This window comes from Sarcophilus harrisii, chromosome 2 (assembly GCF_902635505.1).
Source record: "Sarcophilus harrisii chromosome 2, mSarHar1.11, whole genome shotgun sequence".
In the NCBI taxonomy this organism is placed as follows: Eukaryota; Metazoa; Chordata; class Mammalia; order Dasyuromorphia; family Dasyuridae; genus Sarcophilus; species Sarcophilus harrisii.
The window spans coordinates 219991488-220014070 of record NC_045427.1 but is presented as its reverse complement, the minus strand read 5'-3'; the positions used below and the strand labels follow the sequence as shown (position 1 = coordinate 220014070).

Sequence of the window (22583 nt, the reverse complement as noted above, 5' to 3'; positions counted from 1 at the left end):
TAGGAAAATCAAGGCCTCCTGAGGCGACTTATTCCACTTTAAAACAGTTCTTTTCATTTGGCAGATTTTCCTTAGAGCAAGTCAGAATCTGCCTCTCTGAAGCTTCTACCCATTTTTCTTAATTCTAGCCCCATAGGGCCAAACAGAAGAAACATAACCTTTCTTCACCAAAAGCATGAAGGCAGCTCTTCTGTCTGCCCTAGACTACACCTTAAAATGGTCTTCTCTAAGATAAAACCCCTCAGGTCCTTCAGCCAGTAGGTCACAACTTGAATTTTCTGCCCACCCAGGGAAGGCTGTCTCCTTTAGGATGTTACTTGGACTGTAAAATGCCTTCCTCAGACTGGCCCAACCAAACCAACAGTCCCTCATGCTCTGCCCTGGTGATTCTCACCTCCCACTGGGCACTTCTGATGTCCCCAAAGGCTGTCTCCATTTATTTCAGCTGCCCTCTATAGCTTGGTTGCCTTAATGAAAACTCATTTTTTTCCAGAGGATTTTTCTCCAGCAGTGTCTTTATGCATCCCATGCATACAGACCTCCACCCCTTGGCAAAGACAAAACTGTCCACATTGCTCAACGCTTTGTGTCCACTAAATACTGAAATTCCATTTGGCAATTTAAAAAGCATTTATTAAGAGTCACCTATGTGCAAGGCAGCGTGCACTAAATGCACACTGTAGACACCAAAGTGGTTTGTAGATGGAGCAGCAGGCCTGAAACGCAAAAAGACAAATTCAAATCTAGCCTCAGACACTAAGCTGTGCGATCTAAGGCAAATCAACCTCTGATTGCTTCTGTTTTTCCATCTGCAAAATGGGAATAATAGAACTTACCTCCCAGGATTGTTGGATCAAATGACCCAACTGCATTTATGTGCAGACAAAAATGACAAATGGTCAAGGAGCCTGCATTCTAAAGGGCCAGAGCACCGGGGCTCATATGAGCTCCCACACAGACTTTCTCCACAACCAGCCCCACCACTGTCTATTCCAGAATTTCATGTGCAATGGGAGGCCATCTAGACCAAGTCCTTGCTCCCCCACATCCACAGTATATATTCCTATTACAAAACTCTGGACAATTGGTCATTTAGCCACTGCTGGAAGGCGACATGACCATCTGAGAAAAGCCCATTCTACTCTGGGAGAGCTCTCAGTAAGCCATTCTTGCTGACCCTGAGCCTCAATCTGCCCCCTGAAATTTGCATCCATTGCTTCTGGTTTTGGGGCCAGAGACCAAGTCTTTCTCCAAAACAAACACTTTCTCCAAGTGTTTCTCCCACTCCTCCCACCTGCCCATCCCCAGCTCCTTCACACATTTATCAAAGGCTTGATCCTCGTAGTGCTTCCCTTCCTCATAGTGACTACCTTCCTCTGACCACCACCAACTTAGCAACCCACCCACTCCCTACAAGCTGGTGCCCAGCACCAAGCCTCCAACTGTGGCCCAGGATCAAGCCTCCAACTGTAGCCCAACACCATCCCCTCCATCTCTCAGGGCAGAATTCCCCCCAAAAGGGCAAAAGGGTATTGAAATAACAAGTGAAGGGAAGGGTTAGGACAATCTCTGATGACAGGAGCATCCTTTTCAAATTCATCGAGATCAGGGCAGGGCCAGTGAGGCAGGAGCCCATCTGAGCCCTCCGAGGGCCAAAGGGAAGGGTGCACAGCGGCTCACTAACGCCATCTCCCCAGGGCCTGGGTTGCTGACAGTTGCCCTCTCCATGGAGAGCACATTATATTTTCATATTGCAGAGGTTTGAGACCCAGTGGCTTACGTAAGGTCACCCAGTGATGAATTCTTGACTGCCGATTCCCAGCTCAGTGTTCTCTTACCTGCACCAGGCAATGAGGTCCCCTCCATCCCCAGTGACCCCTAGAAAAGGGGGAAGTCCTCAAACAGTTTTGGCCTTGAGGGTGGACCCTGGCAGAGAAAGTGCCCTGACCCAAGGAACTTCCTAAAGAGGCCCAGTAACTAGGAGCTGCTCCAGGCGTGGGGCAGCCTCAAAATATGCAGTCATTTCCCAGCTCCTGCAGCCTTCTGCTGTCCCCAAACTGTCACTCCTCATGGCATCCCTATCACAGCTCTCCTGACAGCTTAGTCAACAGTTACTCCATTTGTATTTTCACATGCTATTACTGCCCTTCCCTTAACTGATGGCTGACTCCATAGTCTTGGACAGTTCTACGAGCTTCAGGGCTTGTCAGAAGTCAGTTCTAAGTCTAAGGAAGTGGGTCAGCAAACCTTAGAAACCCAAAACCGAATGCATAATTGGGTATGCTGTTTTCTTTTTTAAAAAGCAAATCTTTTATGAGCTTGAAGACTGCAGAATTACAAAGACCAAGCTTGGTCCCAGAGAAGTCCTTTCTTTGCAGAGGTGGGGGACTCTGGGTGTGGAATATCACACAGACTGTCAGAAATAACTGACGTATTGTTTGGTTGTATGGAACTGTTTTTTTTTTTTTTCCCCTTAAATTTTGTTACAAGGGGATGGCTTACCAGATAGGGGGTATGGGGAATGATTTGAAGTTAAAAGTGATGTAAAATCAAATTATATAAAAATGTTAAATGCCAATAAATAAATCTATTGGCAACACTTTTCCCCACAATGCTATTGCTTTCCAATGGCTCTACTCCTTCCTCCAACAGAAAGCACAACAAATCAAAATGAAACAGGAAGTACTGGCCACATCTGCTGGTATCCAAGCTATCAAAGCCCATGTGTCTCTGTGGCGATGGAGGCACCACGAGCCATCACCAAGTCATGATTGGTTAGTGTGGAGGATCAGAGTTCTGAGGCCTTTTCCATTTGTCTCCCTTTATTCTATCAGGGTCACCATGTGAACTGCTTCCCTAATTCTACTTAACTTGGCATCAATTCATAACACTACAAGATTTCCTAAATTATTTTTATAATGCAATAATGCTCCTTTAAAAACATTCTGCAATTTCTTTAGGCATTTTCTACTTTTCAAGCTTTTTATTGCCACAAAAAGTGCTGCTATAAATGTACGTGTGTATGTGTGTGTGTGTATATGTGTGTATGTTGTATATCATTATATGTATATAAATAGATGGGTAGATGAATAGAACTTTTCCTTATGTCTCTGACCTACTTGGAGCATTGTTTCTTTTTCAACTATCACTTCTTATGGTCTCTTTATTGGAAGCATGGAAGCCTGAGGGCAATGTGGTATAGAAGAAAGAAGGCTGGACTTTGGCTCAGGAAAGAACTGGACACATGCTATGTACTTTTTTCTGTGTTTTTTTTTCTCTCTCTCATGGTTTTCCCTTTAGTTCTTATTTTTCTCTCCCAACTGATTTATAAAGAAATGTGAATTTTAAAAGTTAATATACATGTATAACCAGAAAAAAAATAAAAAATTAAGACCTGGATTCCAATCCTGGCTGTGCCATCCCTGTGTGATCTCAGGAAGTTATAATCCCTAAGGGGCCTCAGTTTCCTTATCTACAAAATGAATTATTTGGACTAGATGACTGTTAAGGTCCTTTCCAGCTCTAGATCTACGATCTTTTACCTGTGGCTTTCTAGAATCTCACTGTGATATTGGCCTGCTTAAGTGTTCCCATTTTTTAAAAGACAAATTCTTATTTTTTTCAGTGACCAAGAATTTTTTTTTTTTTACTTTTCACTTTCCCTCACGCACTGAAAAGCAATAAAGAGGTATTGAACCCATCTATCACAATCAAGCAAAACAAATTCTCATACTGGCCACATCCTAAAATGCAGTTGTCCCGTCAGCATAAAATGGAAAGCTCTCTTAGTCAGTCCTCTGGAATCATGGTTAATCATTTAGCCCATCAGTGTTCTTAAGCCTTTCAGAATTGTTTGTTGGCATAGTGAGTGCCTAAAGGCAGAAAGGATAAAATACTAGCCCTGGGATCAGGAAAACCCATGTTCACACTTATTAGCTGTGTGACCCTGGGCAAATCACAATCTCTGCCTACCTCAATTTCCTCATCTGTAAAATAATAGCTCCTACCTCCCAGGGTTGTGGGAGATCAAATGAGATTGTTGTAAAGTATTTAGCACACTGGCTGGCACAAAATAAGTTCTATATAAATGCTAGCTGTCATTCATCATTGTTGTTTTAGAAATTATGCTTCTGGTTCTGCTCACTTTATTCTGCATCACTTCATATAAGTCTTCCCATGTTTCTTGGAAACCACCCCCCTTCAATATTTCCTACAGCACAACAGTATCCTATCATTTTAATATAATTTGTTTAGCCATTTCCCAATTGATGAGCACCCCTTTAGTTTCTAAATATTTGCTACCATGAAAAGAGTTGCAATAAATATTTTTATACAAGAGTCCTTCCTTTGAACTCTTTAGAGTATTACTCTGGTAGTGGTTTCACTTGGGCCAAAGAATATGCAAAGTTTGGGGGCACAATTCCAATTTTTTTCCAGAATGATTGGACCAATTCATAGCTCTTGACCCAGTTCACATCTCTTGATGCTTCAGCAGACTTTATAGCTTCAAGTACCTTAAAAAAACATATCACCTTTCAGCCACACTTCTAGGTTCAAGGGTCCCTGAACTCAGCGGAATTAGCCTTCAGCCAACACAATGTCAGTCATGAGGCCCATACCTGAAAGCTGTCCCACTCTGTTAGAGCCTTTCCAGAGTTTCCATGGTTATAGGTTTTTAAATACCTTTATGTCTTCTCACTAGATTGAATCATATAATCATCATGCTAGAAGGAACCATCAACCTTAGTCCAGCCACAAAATTTCCAGACAAGAATCTATCCAAATAATATTCAACAAGCACTTTCTGTGCTAGACACTGACAGAGATAAAGTAAGGTCTAAACTGTGCCTTCAAGAATTATATAATCCAATTAGATAAGATAAATGCACTAAACACTGTAATCTAATAACTGAATAAAATACTTAAATCTTTAAATCCTCCTAGATTTGTTGTTTTTTTCAGACAAACTAATGTGCATATATGTCATTCCAATCTTGTACTTGTGAAGTCAAGTTTTGTGTGCCCAAATGTAAGATTTTACATTTACTTATATTTCATTTCATTTTTTATTAAATATATCCTGGTGTTCTAACCTGTCAAATTCTTGGATCCTGACTCAGTCATCCAATGTGTTAAAACAAAATTCTGAACTTAGGGTCACAGGAAAACTTGGTGAGTGTAACCTTCATTAATAATGTTCCATTGTATAGGAACAACCAAATTCCTGGGGCATTCCATTGGAGACCTCCTGCCATACTATACAATAAACTATTAACAAATTTTCGTTGAGTCCATTTATCCAACCAGCTCTGAATTCTTCTAATTATAGGTTCATCTGATTCAGCAGTGTCAGACTCAGATATTGACTTAGAAAACCACAAATAAACATTATCTATGTTCCATTGTATTTTTTCTTTATTTTGTTTAACACTTCCCAATGACATTTCAATTGTGCTCTGGAGCAGTCAAGTTACCAAAGCCCAGATTTGGGCACATCTGATCTAATCCATATCTCTCCTCCTCCCCACAAGAGCAATGTGAAACACTTCATCTAAAAAGGCGAGATACTTAATCGGCTACTTCCTAAAATTTTGATAAATTACACCCACAGCATTACCCTCTTCTACCAATTTAGGATGGAGAGAGGCTGGCTCTTTGATTTTAAGGGATCCCCGGTGAGGAAACCACCTTTCCCAAGGCAGGTCAGAACTTTCTCTAGGTCTTTTAGTCTTGGAGAGTGGCCTGGGGCGCTCGCTGACAGGTTGGGAGACCTACCCAGGATCCCACAGTCTCCCAGGCTCTGAGGGCAGGAACCCTACATTAAGTGCCTCTTTCTGCCCAGCAGCTCCCTCCAAAAAGTAAATAGCTTTCTCTAGCACAGCCTGTTCTCCACGAAGTAATGATGGCTCTGCTTTCTTTTCTGGATGTTCACCAATCAGCTTTTCAATGATCTACTCTAGAATTTTCCCAGCAATGAAGTTATGCTCCCTGGTCTGGAGGTGGCAAGTTTCTCAGCTTGGATCCCTGCCTTTTGGCAGTAAGGAAGGGGGAGTGCTAGGTGGGCAGAGTTAAGTGCTCTGTGTCAGGAAGGGCTCTTAGTGACCTCCCCCAGGACCTCCCAGGTTCAAAGCTTGATTGTGTCAGACTGGAGAAGCTCCAAGGATGAAGGAATGAGGGGAAAACAAGACAAAACATCTCCCACAGCTCCAGATCCGAGCTTTGTCGGGTCCTTCTCAGATGTCTGTCAGGTGAAGCTGATTGTGTTCTGTGAAGAACTAAAAAGAGCCCCCAGGCGGGGGGCGAGGGGGGGGCAGCTGGGCCTCAGTAAGGAACCTCCCCGACCACCCCTTGCTCAAGGAGGTGCTCACCAATGTTGGAGTGCTTCAGGAGACGGCAGATCCGGGCCTCCCTCTCCAGCTTCTGGTGATCTGAAGGCAAAAACAGAGAAGGAGGTGTCACCCTGAGTCCACTATTGGCAGCAATTAAACATTTCTAGGCAGTCATAATCAAGAGGAAACAAGCAAGACTCCTTCCTGGGCACAGAGGGCACACTCCCTCTTCAGGGCAGCAGCCATCCCTGCTCCTTACCTCATGCTCCTTTGTGGTACTGAGCAGCAATTGCTCCCAGGTCACCCCCAAGGGCTAACAAGGCTTTGGACAGCCCTCTTTAGGTCTGGGCTCATCGCCCCCTCCCCTTCCCCCTCTCCCTTGACCGAATTCACCCAAGATATGTTTGGGCTACTCAAGACCTGTTTCCAGGACTCTTCTTATGGATCTAATACTCTTTTATTGTTCATCAAGTCAACTTGTGTGGAATGGACAACTGAGTGCATTCATAACCAACTTCTGGGTGGGTAAACATAGTAATGAGTTCTGTGATCTTTTAGCAACATGCAGTCAATCAAGAAGGTTGGATTCTAGCCCAGTTCTTCTCCTGGCCCATGAGTTTGTCTGGAAGGAAGTCTAAGAGGCAGATGTTGAGGAAGGTGGGCCCTCAGAAATGGGGAGAAGCTACTGGGAAGACATGGAGATGGAAGATGGAGTGGAGAGTTTAGGAAAGAACAAGACCAGCTAAACCCTCCATCTGAGCACTTCCTCAAGTCCTAAATAATATTCAGGCTGTGTATAGTCTACATCCCTGGGGGAGAGCTTTACTAAGACAAAACCATAATTCTTGAATTTGAAGAAAAATGAGGCTCAGAAAAATTAACTAACCCATTCATTGTCACACAATTCTTAAGTGTCAGAGCAAGAATTCAAATCCAGTTTTCTCCTCTAACTTCCAGCCTAGGACTACTCCTTTTGGGTAAAGGTGAAAGTGATATTGAGGGTTGAGAACATTGCTATAGATCAGAGGTTTTCCTTGGGTGATCATCCAAAGATATTGCCACTTATTTATCCATTCCTCATTTAAATCCCAGAGAAGGGATGCGTTTGCCTAAGGACAAATTAGGCTAATTAGGAAAGGAAGACATCAATCCAACCCAACAAACCCACATAACATGCTTACCATGTACAAGAAGCTAGGAAAGGGGGCCCCAGCTTCTGGGAGGCTACTTTTAGGGGAGGGATGTGGCCTAGGAACAAGTCAGGACGGAGGCTACAGGCAAAGAGAGCAGCCCCAGGTCAGAAGTCAGTCCCTGAGGGAGCCCTCTCAGAAGCTAAGCCAGGCGTCTCTGAGAGAGTGCTGCCAGCATGCCAGGCTCCCGGCCAAGCTCTGTAGTTATCACCAAAAGCACAGTATGTGACCTCCAGGAGCTCACATTCTAATGGAGGAGACAATATGCCAAAGACTGTTTATATGTAAGATGCATGTACCCTAGAAGTGGAAAGACATTTCAGAAGGAGCAAGGGAGAGACCAGAAAAGACCCTCAGAGCCGAGTCATTAGGAAAGTCAGAGGCAGAGGAGGGGCAACATTCCAGAAATGGGAGACCATCCTTGCAAAGGCATGGAGTCGGTGGGGAGTACTGCCTCTGAGAAACAGCAGCAAGGTCTGAGGTAGCCAGACCCTCACCGAGAAGAACAAAGTGCTGAGAAGAACTATAAAAGCCAAAGATCAATTTAATCTCTGATCCTGAGGTACTAAGGAGGCACTGGAACCTGCATAGTAGGTTCCATAGTAGGGGGATGGTGAGGGCACATCTGTTTCCAAAAATCACTTTGGCAGTTAGAAAAGGATGTGTTAGATTGCCAAGACTTGAGGCGAGGGGACCAAGCGAGGGGTTATAAAGCCTGTACAAGGGTGGGAGGGTGGAAGAGAAAATGTGGAGGTGGGAAGGGCAGAGAGGACAGACTATCTGAGAGGAAGGAGATGTGATCTGGAGTCAAGGTTAAAGAAAGTCAAAAAGGATGCGGATTGAAACAAGGTCGTGAGACATGATAATTAGAAGAAAATTGTGTCCAAGATAATCCCAATAAACTTTGGATTGAAAATGCCATCTGCATTCAGGAAAGAAAACTATGAAGATGGAATGTAAATCAACACATGCTATGTTCACATCTTTTCTCCTGGGTTTTTTTTTCCCGTCTTATGGTTTTTCCCTTTTGTTCTGAGTTTTCTCTCCCAACATGATTCATAATGAAATGTGCATTTTTAAAAGTTAATATGCATATGTAACTAGGAAAAAATTAAAAAAAAAAAAAAAGAAAACTGTGGAAAAGATGAGGGAATGTATTCTAAGCAAGGTGGATAGCACATTCTAAAATGACAAAGGTGAGAGAAGTATCAAGTTCCAAGGTAAAACCAAGTAGGCTCATTTGACCAGAAAAAGAGATTTCATGAAGGAGAATGTGAAATAAACCTGGCAAAGTTCTTTCACATTCCTCAAACTGAAGGGTCTCCTGATAGCCCATTCTGCTAAACCACAGGAGGTCTACAATTGATCCATCTTGTGGGGCATGAGTTTGCCAAAACCTTGGTGCTGGAGACTATATATAATCTTGAGCTTCTTCTGCAGTACTGGCATCCTTCTCTAACAAGGAGGAAAATCAAATCAGAAAGAAGTGGGAACTTGCCCAGGGCAAGAGAGCAAATCAGCAGTTTAGCTAGAAATAAACCCCAGGAGTCTTGAACACAGACGCCCACTCCTGCTGCCTGCTGCCTGGTACAGAGAATCTCACCAGCCTGACTGTACACAAAAGCGTCCTCTAGACAGGAAGTACGGGAAAAAAAGATGGAACCCTGCTGTCCTTTGGGGCTAAACCCACATCCCTGATATATAGAAAGAGATATGGAGAGTCCTGACTTTTCTTTCTCATATGCCAGCATATTGTCTGAGAAACACAGGGGCCACAAATGCCTTGGATTTGAGAGGCACTATTCAGTCTGAGTCAGCTCCCCAAAAAAGGAAACTGCCAACCCTCTTGCAGACTCTGTGTCCTATGAAAACCTTGTTATCATTAAGGAGATCACACAAGAATTGCAGCACCAATCAGTACCCTTAGACTCTCAAATTCTTATTTTCAGTGTTCCCTTAATGCTATACTTTAATACCAATATCCCATTGCCTCTAGGATATACTCAAATTGGCCTCCTGTCACTTATTCACAAGGTCCCTTCCAGTGTATATTGCAGCCCATCTTACGCCATGCTTGTCCATGTTGTTCCATAATTACACCATCAAATATTGCCCAACACACTGGGAACCTTTTTCACTTTCTCCTGATATCTCGAGAATATCAGTGGACCATTGTGGCTATCCATGTGTCATACCCTGCCAATGACCAGCCCAATTTCTCTTTCTATTGCACATTTCCTTGATAACATCAGTTACTCCTAGGATAAGGATAATTAACAATAGCAGCAAAAAAACACTATTTACATTGTGTCTTAAAGACTGGAGAGAATTTTGCAGACCATTACTTCAACTATAACTCAATGGTTAGCATTTAAGGACTTCTACAATCTGGTTCCTATCTTTTATTTTTTTCAGTTTTATTCCCTCTCATGTCCTCCATTCCAGCCAAATTGATCTACTGACCATTTCCTAATATAGAAACTCTTATCTCCCACCTACACAGATTTGCACAAACCATAGCCCATCCCTGGAATGTACTCCCTCCTCTCTCTCAGAATCCTTCAAGGTTCAGATCAGGTGCCACTTCCTCTGTAAAGCTTTCCCTGATTGCTTCCCTCTGAAGTTATCTGTGTTATCTCATAATATTCCTATTTGTGTACCATGCTGTTCCCTTCTAGTACTGGACTCTGGGGGTAAATTTCAGGGGGTCTCATGAATATGGGGGAAAAACATATCTTCAATTACATCTTCATTTTCAAATGCAACCAAATTCTATTATGATTTAAAAAAAAAAAAAAACATGAATGAGTCTAAGAGAGTCCATAGGTATTACTAGATTGTCAAAAGGGTCCATTCCAATAAAAAAAATTAAGATTAAGGAACCCTGTGATGGTCAAATGTAAGTGCCTTGAGATGGAGCTGGCAGTCTTTTTTGTCATAGATTCAGAACCAAGGCAGAGACCAACATCCTTCCCCTATCAGTATCCAGAGCCACTCACAAACTCAAGGTGCCCACCAGTCTCTAGTTGTCATTAATGAAGAGTGATCTCTTTTGGGAGCTCCATATTAAAAAAAAGTTTCCCATCCGTAGCACAGTGCCTTCCTAATAACACTGTTTGTGGAATTGTATCTCTTATCGATTCTGTAAATATTTAGTGCCCAGAGAAGTGGGGCTATCATGGGAGCTCGTGTGCGAGCTAAGCAGAAATCAGCTCACCCAGCCTCCAGTCCTGCCTCTGCTTCCGTCTCCCTTCTTGGCTGTCTTGTCACTTTACCCCTCTCTTCCTTTGTGTCCCCCATCTGTAAGGCGCAGTAGTCAGATGAGACAACTATCCTTACATCCCTATGCTAGATCACTTGAGCCTTGCAATGAGCCTATCAGGTAAGTACAATGGTACTGTCATTCTTATTTACAGATGAAGAAACCAGTCTCGGAGCACTGAACTGACTTGCCCAGGGCTACGCAGGCGGGCCAGCACGCACAGCACCAAGCCACATCCCACTGCCTCCTGAGCGCTTCTCTGAGGTCCACGCCCACACTAAAATTCTTTGATCCCACACTAAAGAGGTCATGAAAAAGGCCTCCAGAAGTCATAAAACACAACACAAACAGGAGCTTGATTACTGAATAAATGTGCTAAGTGCTCTGGGAGAGCTGAAGGTGAAAGATGGAGGAGAGGGAAGGGAAAGGGGAAGAAATGAAGACTTCCTAAAGGAGACCATAGTAGAATTTGAAGGATCATCATTTTAAAACAATTAAGGGGACAACTGAGACAGGTAGCAATGGATGGGGAAGGGGAAACAAAAGTTCTTATTGTCTGGTCCTAAATAAGAAACAGAAAAGACTTTGGTTGTTTTTTTTTTTTTTAAAAATATTTAATTGCTTTAAAAAAAAAAAAAAAAAAAACACATTTTTACAACCACTTCCCAATACTCCCCTTCCCAGCCCCACCTTGCTTTAAAACCATGAAAAAGGAAACCAAAACCAAAGGACATAGATAACTGTGACTGAATATCTACTATTCCACACCCATAAAAAATACACCTCTCTATCAAGATGGGGGAAGTATTCATTATCCATCTTCTAGAATCAAGATTGTATTTGAACTGATTTTTTATGTCTTTGAATACTGTTTTGCATTCCTAGGGCTAATAGGTATATCCTTCTCTTGTTTCTACTTTCTTTGCTTGCCAAGTCATACAAGTCTTTCCATGCATATATATTTGAGAGCCTCATAGTTACCATTTCTTATGGTATAATAATATTCCATTACATTTATAGGTCACAATTTATTCAGTCATTCCCCAATCTGTTTCCAGTTTTTAACGACCACCAAAAAAGTTTGTGAATATTTTGTTGTCTCTGGGTTCTATCTAATATGTCTAAAAGTGAGACAGCTAGCAGAGGGTATAAACTCTTTTTTTTTCTCACTGAACTCAAACTCTCCTTTAGAATGGCTGGACCACTTCAAAGGCTACCAACAGTATATTAGCACATCTGACTCCTGATAATCCTCTTTAACATTTACCATTTTTATCTTGTATCATCTTTTCCACTTTGATGGATGTGAGATGCAACCTCAGTTTTCTCTTAGCAATATGGAGCACTTTTTTTTTCCCCACATGGTTCCTGATGTGCATTTCTTTTAAAATGATAAATATCTTTTTGGTTATCAACTGAGGAATGACTCAGAAAAAGACAGTGGGAAGCAATGAGGGTTTTAGTTAGATACTAAAAAGTTATGGGTCTACTCAAAACTGCATACCTAGCTAAGGATTGTAGAACAATTAAATCTCTCATCTCTTGTTACTTATTTGTCCTTAGCAAAAAAAAAAAAAAAAAAAAAACCTATCTTGTCTGATAGACAATACAATACCTTGCTAAAAGATATCTGTCTCCTTACCTGGATGAAAAGACATCCTGGCTTCTATATTTCTCTTTTATAATTTACAACATTGTAGGCTGTTAATCTGCTAGCTAAATCCCAAATTTCCCAGTATATAAAGCCCTCCTGAATTATTTCTAATTTGCTAGACTTCCTTTAGGGGCTAGCCCATCAACTATGGTATTGAATTCTTTGAATTCTTTCAAACTATAAGCCCTGACTCTCACACACTTCAAAAGGATTTCCAAATAGAGCAGAAAGATTTTGTACATGTATGCTTTCATTTATTCAATTTTAGAACGAAAGCAATGAATAGAAAACAATTTTGACTTCACAATACCAAGATGCCCTTGGGGCAATTTAAAATAATATCTAGATTGGAATTTACCCAAATTCTCTATTAATTCTAATATTTATGGAGTACCTACAATTTGCAAGGCATTGTGTTGACCTCTTCAAATGGAACTAGGGCCACATGTGGAATCTTCCCCAACACCTTCCACAGAAGACAGCTAAAATGGTGGAAGGAGGTATCACCCAGCCCCTACAATGAATGACAAAGCAGAGCAGGCCCCACAAAGGACTCATTTTTAAACCTCATTCCCAAATCAGAAACAGATTTGGAAAGCAAATGAGGATTACTTTGGGCATCTCAGAATTCTTTAGGTATGGGGGGAAATGATTCGGGGGAACTCTTCCCTTAAAAATGGGTATAAAGGAACTAAGGATGGCATCCCTTAATTCCTAAAGGATCATGTAATAAGCAGTTTCCCAGCCCACTCTCTGTACAGCAAAGACCAGGAGCCAGGCTTCCTTATCAGAGATCTAGAGTTGGAATAAGCCTTCCAATTCCTTCAATTTTAGGCGATTTGCCCAAGGTTACACAGGAAGTAAATGGCAGATCCGAGACTTGAACCCAAGCCTGATGATTCCATAGCCACATGCCTTTTTGCACCACATCATGCTGCCTCTACAGATAAAGAGAATGAATGAATTGGAAAGAGACTTCAATGTCACTTCTAACAGTTTCGAGGGTCTTAGAAGATTAAGGTCCTAGCAGAAAACCTACTCTACCACATTAATTTATCTGGGGGAAAAAACTCCACTAATTTTTAATTTGTGACAGGTGTCATATTTTAGGGAAGATGGTGAACTAGGGAGCATTCAGAGGAAGGCAGCCAGGACAGAGAAGGGCCTCAAGGCCATGCCACATGAGGATCAGGTGAAAGAAATGGAGATCTTCAGTATGGAGGAGAGAAGATTCTAGGAGGACAGGATGGCAATGCTTCTGAAGGCAGATTCCCTGTTCTATCACAAAAAACAGAATCGAGAACAGTGGGACATTCTGAGAGGCAAATTTTGGCATAGTGTGTGGGAAAGCTATCCAAGAGTGGAATGGACTGCCTTGGGTTTCCCTGTCATGGAGGTCTTCAGTTATATCCTAGATGATTATTTGGTGGCTCTGGCATCTAATTCACGGAAGAGAGGGGATTTCTGGCCCAGATATAGGTTGAACTCAATGGCCTGTGAGATCCTTCTGACACCAAGATTCTGTGATTCTGTAGATCTATTATCGGGAGATCGGACAGATATGATCAATAAAGACATGATGAAGCAAATGGAAACATGCTTATATGTAACCTCAAGTGCAGGAAAAAGTCCCAAACTCGTTACATGTCAATTCTGAATTGAGGGGATGGAGTCAGTCCAAAAGGAAGCCACTTGACAGGAATAAGATCAACCTCTACCTGCTTTTCTCAATCCATTGAAAAGAAGAAAGTAGAGATAGTCCATGCTACTGATGTGTGATAATCTGGTGAAAGAGTTCACTGGTCTGGGCCACAGGGAGCCTTCTTTTATGGCTCCAGTTTAGCTGCTAACTGGCTGTATGACTTTGGAGAAGTCAAGTCACTTCTCTGTGTGGCTTTATCTGTAACTTGAGATAATCACTAACCTTCCTTCCAACTCTAAAAAGCTATTATTCTCTGTGTCATTTCTCTGGAGATGATGCTGTAGGATAAGCCCAACTTTTAATAGGAGGGGGAAAAACCTACAATCCTATATTTTCCCTTATCATATGTTTGCAAAACTTGACAGTGTAAATCACTGCCCCTCAGGGGCAGTCTTGCAGGAATTTGGAGCAAACATTAAATAGTGTAAGGTCTCTTTGAGATAAGGACAAACCCTTGTACAAAGTAGATGCTCAACAAATACTTGTTGAATGAATGAGTGAATAAATGAATGTCCATGGTTTCCAATTTCTGATTCATGACTTTAGATCATACATGGTCAAATGACTATTTCTCTTAAAACTGAGTTATTGGTCAAATGTGTTGGGGCCTTTGCTCTGAAAAGAGGTACAAATGTCTTGCTTCTTCTTTCTAGTTTCCAGAAATGAATTTGAGATCTTTTAGGTTCTAGAGAGGAGGATACTTGACTGGCTGAACTCCACTGAATACATAGAGATAATTTAACAAAGCCTAACAAGGAAAAAGACTTGGCAGTAGGGAATGAGGACAGGATTCCTAGCTCAGTGAGAACCTAAAAATTCATCAAAAATGGCTTTTATGTGTTGAGAATATAGTCTTAGTCATAGCACAGAAATGGACACCCAAACATTTCGGTAAACATGATACAATCAGATTGCCTCTCCTGTACCCAGTCAAGTCTGCCATGACTTCAGCTCGCATGTCCACCTCCAAACCAAGCAAACAAAACAAAAGGTGTACTAGCAACTTCTCCTCCACCTGCTAAAAATCTAAGAAAGGAAAGAATGGAGGAGCAGGATGCTTCTTACTTCCCTGCCAAACAGGTGAGGCCAAAGGAAAAAACTGAGCCCTCAGAAGATCTGTGCATCTCTAAGCCCGGCCCACTGCTTCCCTCGGCCAGAGCCCCTACTGCATTTCCCCTCAGCTCCTCTTCCTGTGGCATCTGGGAGCTTATCGGAGGGAGGGCAGGGAGGGCCAGGGCCTTCTTGTTAGGGGACAGGTCAGTTTTGATGATTGCTGCCTACCAAGTTTAGTCAAGTGACTCACTGCTAACTACTTTTCCAAGAGCTATTGTTCTGGATGGAGCTGAGGGAACACTTTCATGCCCAGCACTTCCAAATAACTAACAACAGGAGCAAATGAGGACTGAGAACCCTACCTCCAGCAAGTAGCAAGGATAGTAAGGTGAATTTGGCAGTGATCTGCCTGAATTGTGTGACATCTGTCTTTCTGTCATGGCCAGATAAATAGATGTACGCAATATATTTGAATGAAAAGTGGGCACTCAATACTCTGGTCTCCTCTGAGAATGAACGCCTTTCCTCTTTGCAGGTTGTCAGGGAGAATGAAGTGTTCCTTAAAAAACCCAGGAGGAAGGGCTTCAAGGTAAAAACAAAGAAGGAAATGGATCTGAAGAGGCAGAAGGGCAAATTGACCTGCTTGGAAGTCTGAGGGGGAAAGAATGTGACACAGAGCAGAAAAGGAACACACACCACCGCAGCCCTGGAGCTAAACAGCAGTTGGGAGGCTCTTCCCCAGCAGGGAGAAAACAGGGGCTGTCTGGCCCTCCATAGAAAGAGAATGAATGTGGACACACTAATTCTGTTAGAGACCATCTAGGAAGTCACAGGAAGGAGAGACAAGTAAGTAGTAGAACTTGGGGACTGACTCTGTTGAAGAGAAGTCTTTACTGATCTGCCATTAAAAAAATGAAATGAAACTGTCAAAAAAAAAAAAAAAAAAATAAGCGAGTCCCAAGAGCCAGACCTTAATGGGTAAGTGACCAAAGGATGTAAGCAGGAAGTTTGCAAAAGAAGAAATGAAAGCTCTCAATAGCCATACCCAAAACTGCTCCAAACCACGAATAATAAGAGAAATGCAAATGAAAACAACTGAGTTTTCACCACATCCCCAACAAGATTGACACAGGCAACCCAAGACAGACATGGTAGATATGCAAAGTTGCTATGGGAACATGGGTCAGCCAATGCACTGGTGGTGGAACTGTGAGTTGTTCCAACTCTTCTGGAAGAGTTTGATTTTTGCTTTAAAAAAATTAGGAAAAAGCAATTATCACAACTAGGTACATACTCCAAGCTGTTCCAACTCTTCTGGAAGAGTTTGATTTTTGCTTTAAAAAAAAATAGGAAAAAGCAATATCACAACTAGGTACATACCCCAAAGAAGTCAAAGAAGGAAAAGTCTTGTAAGTACCAAAATATTTCTAGCAGCATTTTGATAGTAGTAAAGACCTGAAAGAAATATTCATCAGCTCAGGAGTAGCTGAACAAATTGTGATCTATAAGAATGTGATATCACATTATTACACCCTCAAAGAGGATATGAAGAATTCAGAGAAACCTGGGAAGAGAAATATGAACTTTTACAAAGTGAAGCAAGCAGAAACGGGCATCACAATAATGTAAAGGAAAATAATAATGAAAGGCTTCAAAGAACTCACTGATTAATGCAGTGGCCAATCCTAATTCCCAAAGACTGATGGTAAAGCATGCCTTCTACCTCTTGGCGAAGACACTCCAAGGGCAAAATAAGCACTGTTTTCAGGCTCTATCAATGTGTTGATTTTGTTTGTTGCACAAAGGGTCTAGGGTGAGGGAGGAAGAGTTATTGAAAAGTGATAATTTTTTTTAAGTTTGAATAAAACATTTAAAAGGGAAAATTGATAGAGAAGCCTGATGTGTCACCAGAACATCTATCTGGGAATACAATAAGAGGAAACATATATGTTTGGTATTTACTTATGGGTATATACTATTTCACACACTTAATTTTCCTCCCTACCCCGTCTACCCTGCTACCTCCTTGCCAAACACAAGGATGGAGACCATTTAGGTTTGTCTTTACATTCTCAACACCTAGCCCAGTACTAGGCACAGAGTAGACCATAGATAAATAAATGCTTGCTGAATTGACCTGAATTGGTTAAGAGTTGGAAGAAATGTGATGACTGTCTTTTAAGTATATGCAAGGCTAAATAGCCACATTGGATGTGTTGAGGAGATTCCAAGTCAATACACAATGATTGAACTATATTGTCAGATAGGTCTCATTCAACTCTTAAGATCTGGTGATCACACTGACCTAGTTGGGTTGAAATTTACTTTTGCCCAGTTCTATGTGGAGAAAAAAGGAACTAGCTCATTGAACAAATTAATACTGTAAACAAGACTGCAGGGATGATGTTTTAACCTACTTGGGAGAACTTTTAGTAGCACCTATTTGTATAGAAGTATTTAATGTGCTCATTTAAATGATCATTTAAATAGCCATTAAAGGAAATCAGCCAAGACTTTACCAAGGCTAAAATCAATCTCTCATTGATCTTGTTGGGGAGAAGAAGGGGGCTGAGGACTTGGAAAGATTAACACTAAACTTAAAAAACAAAACTAGAATTTATACTTTCCATAATTCAGATTAGCCTTCTCCCAATGAATCCCTAGTAAGGCTTAACTACACTATTATAGATAATATTCAATAAGAGACCCTAGGTAATGTTCACTATAAATTCAAAATACCCATTTGGGGCCCATGAAGGTGCCTTGGAATTCATGCTTCTTTTGGCTTTCTCTGACTACGTCAACTACAATATCTACAATATGGGGCAAATGATTGTGTTAGGTATGGGTGGATAAATTGCCTAAGTGGATAAGGAGACATTCCAGAATCCCAGATCATTGTTAGAAGGGCCCTCCACAGAATTCTAGTCCAAACCATAGCCTACCCTAAAGGAATGACCTCTACAACACACCCAACAACTGACCATCTAGCCTTTGCCTGAAGATCTCCAAGGAGGGTTATTCCACTGCATCCAAAGGAAACCCATTCCAGATTTGGACGGTTCCATTCATTAAGACAGTTTCCATTATACGAAGACTAAATCTGCCTCTTTCTAACTTCCAATTCTTAAATTCTGTTCTTGGGAGACCAAAATCTAACCCCTCTTCTGGGAATTCAAGTAAACCACTTGTGCCACAGATCTTTAACATGCTCATTTCAAAGCCTCTGCTGTTCTGGTTGCCCTCCTTTGGACAATTTCCAGCTTATCAATATCCTTGCTAAAATATGTACCCAGAACTGATCACAACACTCCAGACAAGGTCTGATTAAAACCACCTTCTTCCTGGAACCTGTGCCTCTCTTAGCATAGCACAAGTTCACATCAAGGTTGCGTGTGTGTTTTTTAGCTTCCATATCACACAATTAACTCCTATCAAGATTGCAGTCCACTAAAAACACAAGATCTTTTTCAGACAAGCTGCTAATTAACCATCCCATCTCCTCCAAGTCGTACTAGTGAAGTTGATTTTTTGAGCCCAAGAGTAAGACTTCACATTTAACCCTATTAAATTTCATCATCTTAGATTCAGCCCAATGTCATAGATGGTAAGAACAAGGAAGGGCTCAAATCAAAAGCCTAGGAAGTAATTCCCACTTCTCCTAACCCTGGATCTTCTTTGGATTTCCAAACCCTTTTTTCACATCAGTGGGAAGGGGGAAAAAAGGTACTTATTAAGCATCTTCTATGTGTCAGAGGCTGTGCTAAGTGCTTCACAAGTAATATTTCATTTGATCCTGGAGTTCACTGAGTCATCAGTGAGCCAGACTCAGAGCAAGTAGCAGTGGTAATTATAGGTCATCTTAAGAGTTCTATGAATCAAAATAATGTTTTGGTCATGTATACTTATTGTGTATCTAAGTTATATTTTAATATATTTAACATCTACTGGTCATCCTGCCATCTAGGGGAGGGGGGGGGGAAGAGGTGAAAAATTGGAACAAGAGGTTTGGCAATTGTTAATGCTGTAAAGTTACCCATGTATAAATCCTGTAAATAAAAGGCTATTAAATAAAAAAAAATAATAAAAATTAAAAAAAAAAAGTTCTATGCATCCATTCCCCTCTTTAGCTTCAAAAACAACTGAATGAGGAGGAATCCATAGAACAGCAGGATACAACAGCCACAGTTCTACATGACTTTTACTTTGCTTCCCAGCTTACCTTTCCCCACCTTTTCCCAGTCTGATTGGGAGGGGAAAACCACACTAGCCCTCTACAATATTTCTATCATTTACACCTTGGCAGAAAGACCCTTTGGTCAGAAACTGATTTAGGTATCTTGAGCCATGTGTTTATAGGTTTATTATAGGGAGCTGGCTAACTCATGGGCAAACTGTTTTTCTTTTTACAATTATACAGCATATTCCAGGAGCTGAAAGGCAAAAGCCAATCAGAACCCTCCCCAGAACCCAAGAGGCTCCTGAAGATGACTCTATAAGGCCCTGCTAGGATGCAGTGATGAAAGTCATGGACCTTTTAAAAGATCCTTCCCTGGACCATCACACTGGAATGGAAAAAAAAAACAAACCCTCATATCTTACATAGGATGCTGAGGAAGATATCACAGTATGACCATAAGGCAGGGGTTCTGATAGATCACGGCTAACATTTTATATAGCAGTGATGGGTTCCAATTTTTTTTTTTCCAAAACATGGGACAAAGTATAAATATTATTCCCCTTTTATAGGTGAGGAAACTGAGACCTGGGGAGAATAATACAGTCAAGATTACACTAAGAAATAAAATCAGAGTCAGGATGCAAATTCAGGTCTTAAGATTCCAGAGCTGGAGCCCCTTCTCTTGTAGAACACTGATGGATGAAAGAGCTTCTGTTCCATATAGGCAGAGTTTCAATAAAGTTTGAAACATTTATACTATGGATGCTTTGACACAGATTAATGAAGTAAAAGCGTGTTAATGATTACTCGTTTCCACTCAATTCATTTCAATTCACTTCAAAAAAGCATTTATTAAGCTCCTATTATGTGCAAGACACTATTCTAGGTACCAGTGATGCAAAGACAAAAGTCCCTGTCCTCCAGAAGCTTATACTCTATTGTAATATGATCATAATAATAATACTTCACACTTACATAGCCCATTAAGGTTTATGAAGCATTTATTACTTAATCTCCTTTTTATCCTCACAACAACTTTCCAGGTAAATAGCATTATCATCCCCATTTCACAAATGAAGAAATTGAGGCTCAGAGAAGTTAGGTGGTTCACTCAGGGTCACGCAGACACCTACCAACAATTGTCTCAGATGATCAGCTCACACAATAATTTGAGGGTGGAAATAGAGCCTGACTCTGAAGAAAGGAAAGCTCTCTCCTAGGGGAGTATGCCCAAAAGGGGCCTTCGCCTTGAAGGAAGCCAGGGGTCCTAAGAAACAGATGGAAGAAAAAGAGGGAAAGGAGGGACCATGTTCTAGGAAGGGGGGAAAGGCAAGAGCTAAGGTATAATGACCAGGTCAAGGAAGAACAAACAGACCAATACTTTAAGTCAGGAACAGAAAAAGGAAAAGGTATCCCTCCCTATGGTTGCTGGGAGCCAAGAACCCCCGATAAAATCGGATATCCCGGAACACAAGCATGAAACCAATGATTTTGAACATTCACCACTCGACACTAAGAAGGCATTTCTAAAGTCTTTAATGGGTGCAGAGTATGATGCTGAGCATCAGGAAGATTGAAAATGGGTATATGATACCATTCCTGCCCTCATGTAGCTGGCAGTCTGAAAGACAGATTAGACACTAATAAAGGTATAGTGACAATTCATGCAAAAGAATGAGGCGCTATGCTCGAGTCAGGTAACAGCAATCAGGCCAAGGAGGCCCAACATTGCTTTTTCTACCAGTGATCTGCAAAACAAAGCCAATCCACCATCATGATCAAAGGGGGTTGGTTTCCTGAAGGCAGTGACATTCAATTTGGGCTTTAATGGAAAGGAAGGGGGAAGGGGGAGGCAGTCAAACAGTAAAAAGGAAAACCAATGCAGACAAAAGCACAAGGGAACTGGGAGATTACATGATTCCATCACAGGAGCATCCGATGGGTTGAGAACAGCAGAGATACAAATCACTACAATGAAGAAGGGGAGGACAAAAGCAGCTTAACTACTGGGGCTTGATGAGAAAGGTCAGGGAAGCACCATAGAAAATGAGTGAAATACACGCGCACGCACACACACTTACATACACACTCATACACACACACCACTCACATATTCGTATACATAATATAGCTGTATAGATGCATTAATGGAAAAGCATTTATTAAGCACTTCCCATGTGCTAAGTATGGGGTAAGATCCCTTATCAAAGAGAGTTCCTGCCCTTAGGGAGCTCACACTCTACATGAGGAGATCACACACACAGAACAATTCAGCTGTGGGGCAGATGGCAAAGCCCAGGGGGTCAGGGGAGGGCAGATGGCAATGCCATCTGGGAAAAAGAAAAAGAAAGCACAGGACTAGCTCCAAAAAGCCATCACCCCCTCTCCTACCCCAAAACTTCTACATTCACTTGAGCATTTATTTAGGTGCTGAATTTTAGACAAGTCTCTAGTCCTCTGTCAACAAGATGCCAACTTGCATTTATCTTTGGAATTTTCGAATTTGAGTTCTCTATATTCTCTTTATAAGTGAAATCACAGATCCATTCCCTATTCCTATCCCTTTTATTTGGGGCATAACAAGTTTTTACATTTTATATATGTATATACATATATCCATTCATGTGTATAGGCCTTCTATATAATAAAATAGGTAGCATTTCTATAGCACTTTAAGGTTTGCAAAGTACTTTACAAATTATCTCCTCTTATCCTCAACAATTTTGGGAGGCCATGACACATTATCTCCAGTTTATAGATAAGAAAACAGACAGAAAGGTTAAATGAATAATAGCTCAGGATCACACAGGTACAAGTTTCTGAGTTGGGATTTGAACTCAGGTCTTCCTGACTCAGGGTCTAGTGCTCCTTCTCCCCAACATGGACCTGACCCAGACTGTGGCAGGCTATGCCAATGGCAGGTCTAACAAGATGGAAAAGCACACGGTCTAGGGAATAGCCCTTGTCATCTGAGGCTGCCTCCCTAAGGTGATCACGGAGGCTTTATCTATCACCAGATGAGTTGCAAGGAGGTAGAGTTTTGAGCCATGGCAGACTTCCCTTGAAGGCCATCTACCATGCTGCAGAGAGATTCTGATTAGTAATGGAGGAGAAAGTTCTTGTGCTGACAAAATAATTTTATGAAATACTGATTATTAAAAATGATGGCAAGGGTTAAGAGTCACACCAGATAGCCAGACATGGAAGGTCTGA

General features: G+C 41.5%; 1 protein-coding gene across 18 annotated transcripts in view; it reads right to left on the bottom strand.

Annotated features, from left to right (window-relative positions):
- CAMK2B (calcium/calmodulin dependent protein kinase II beta) overlaps positions 1-22583 on the bottom strand; it is a 282693-nt gene that overhangs the window by 116783 nt on the left and 143327 nt on the right. For all 18 annotated transcript variants that reach the window (XM_031951521.1, XM_031951517.1, XM_031951518.1 and 15 more), the window contains one exon: positions 6369-6428. In XM_031951521.1, the coding sequence (XP_031807381.1) occupies positions 6369-6428 (60 nt within the window). The remainder of the gene's footprint in view (positions 1-6368; positions 6429-22583) is intronic.